Genomic DNA, 513 nt, shown 5'->3' with positions numbered 1-513 from the left:
TGGATTCTGTGTGTGTGTGTGTGTGTGTGTGTGTGTGTGAAATACCTGTTCATGTCCCTGGTCTGTGTTTTTCCATTTGGGGTACCAGATTTTTCCAACTCTAAAGGCATATGATTCCATTTGATTTCCTTTTTCTCCTGATCCCTCATTTTGGGTCTGTAGCCACCTCCATATAACTGTTCTGCCTGATCTAACACAGTGCCCGTCCTCTGCCCACCCCACACCCCCATGCGCAGCATGCAGCCTTGTGCTTCGTTTTACTCACCGAGGATAAGAAACGGTGAATTCGCGACTATGAGCACAAAGGGCACCCCGACATACAGCATCAGGCCGAAGCCACTCACCACGGCCAGGGCGGTGGAGATGACTCCGAAGACCGCGACCCACATTTTGTTCCGCACACAGTCACACCTGTAAATTTGGAGGGAAAAGTCATGGAACTTGTGGTGGTAGCTTCCATACTGAAATTCCAGCCATTCCTAACATTCTTGACTCGGACACCTCTTCAGAGCC

The 513-nt window shown here is 49.9% G+C and overlaps 1 protein-coding gene across 1 annotated transcript in view; it reads right to left on the bottom strand.

Annotated features, from left to right (window-relative positions):
- The window catches only part of LOC104982193 (patched domain-containing protein 3-like), a 66,316-nt gene that overhangs the window by 31,629 nt on the left and 34,174 nt on the right, over positions 1–513 (bottom strand). Inside the window, 1 exon segment of the mRNA XM_010831531.1 lies at positions 266–411. Within this exon segment, the coding sequence (XP_010829833.1) occupies positions 266–411 (146 nt within the window).

Source organism: Bison bison, unplaced genomic scaffold, assembly GCF_000754665.1.
Source record: "Bison bison bison isolate TAMUID 2011002044 unplaced genomic scaffold, Bison_UMD1.0 scf7180017864527, whole genome shotgun sequence".
NCBI lineage: Eukaryota > Metazoa > Chordata > Mammalia > Artiodactyla > Bovidae > Bison > Bison bison.
Note: the sequence above shows the minus strand (reverse complement) of the source record. Positions and strands in the feature narration are given on the sequence as shown.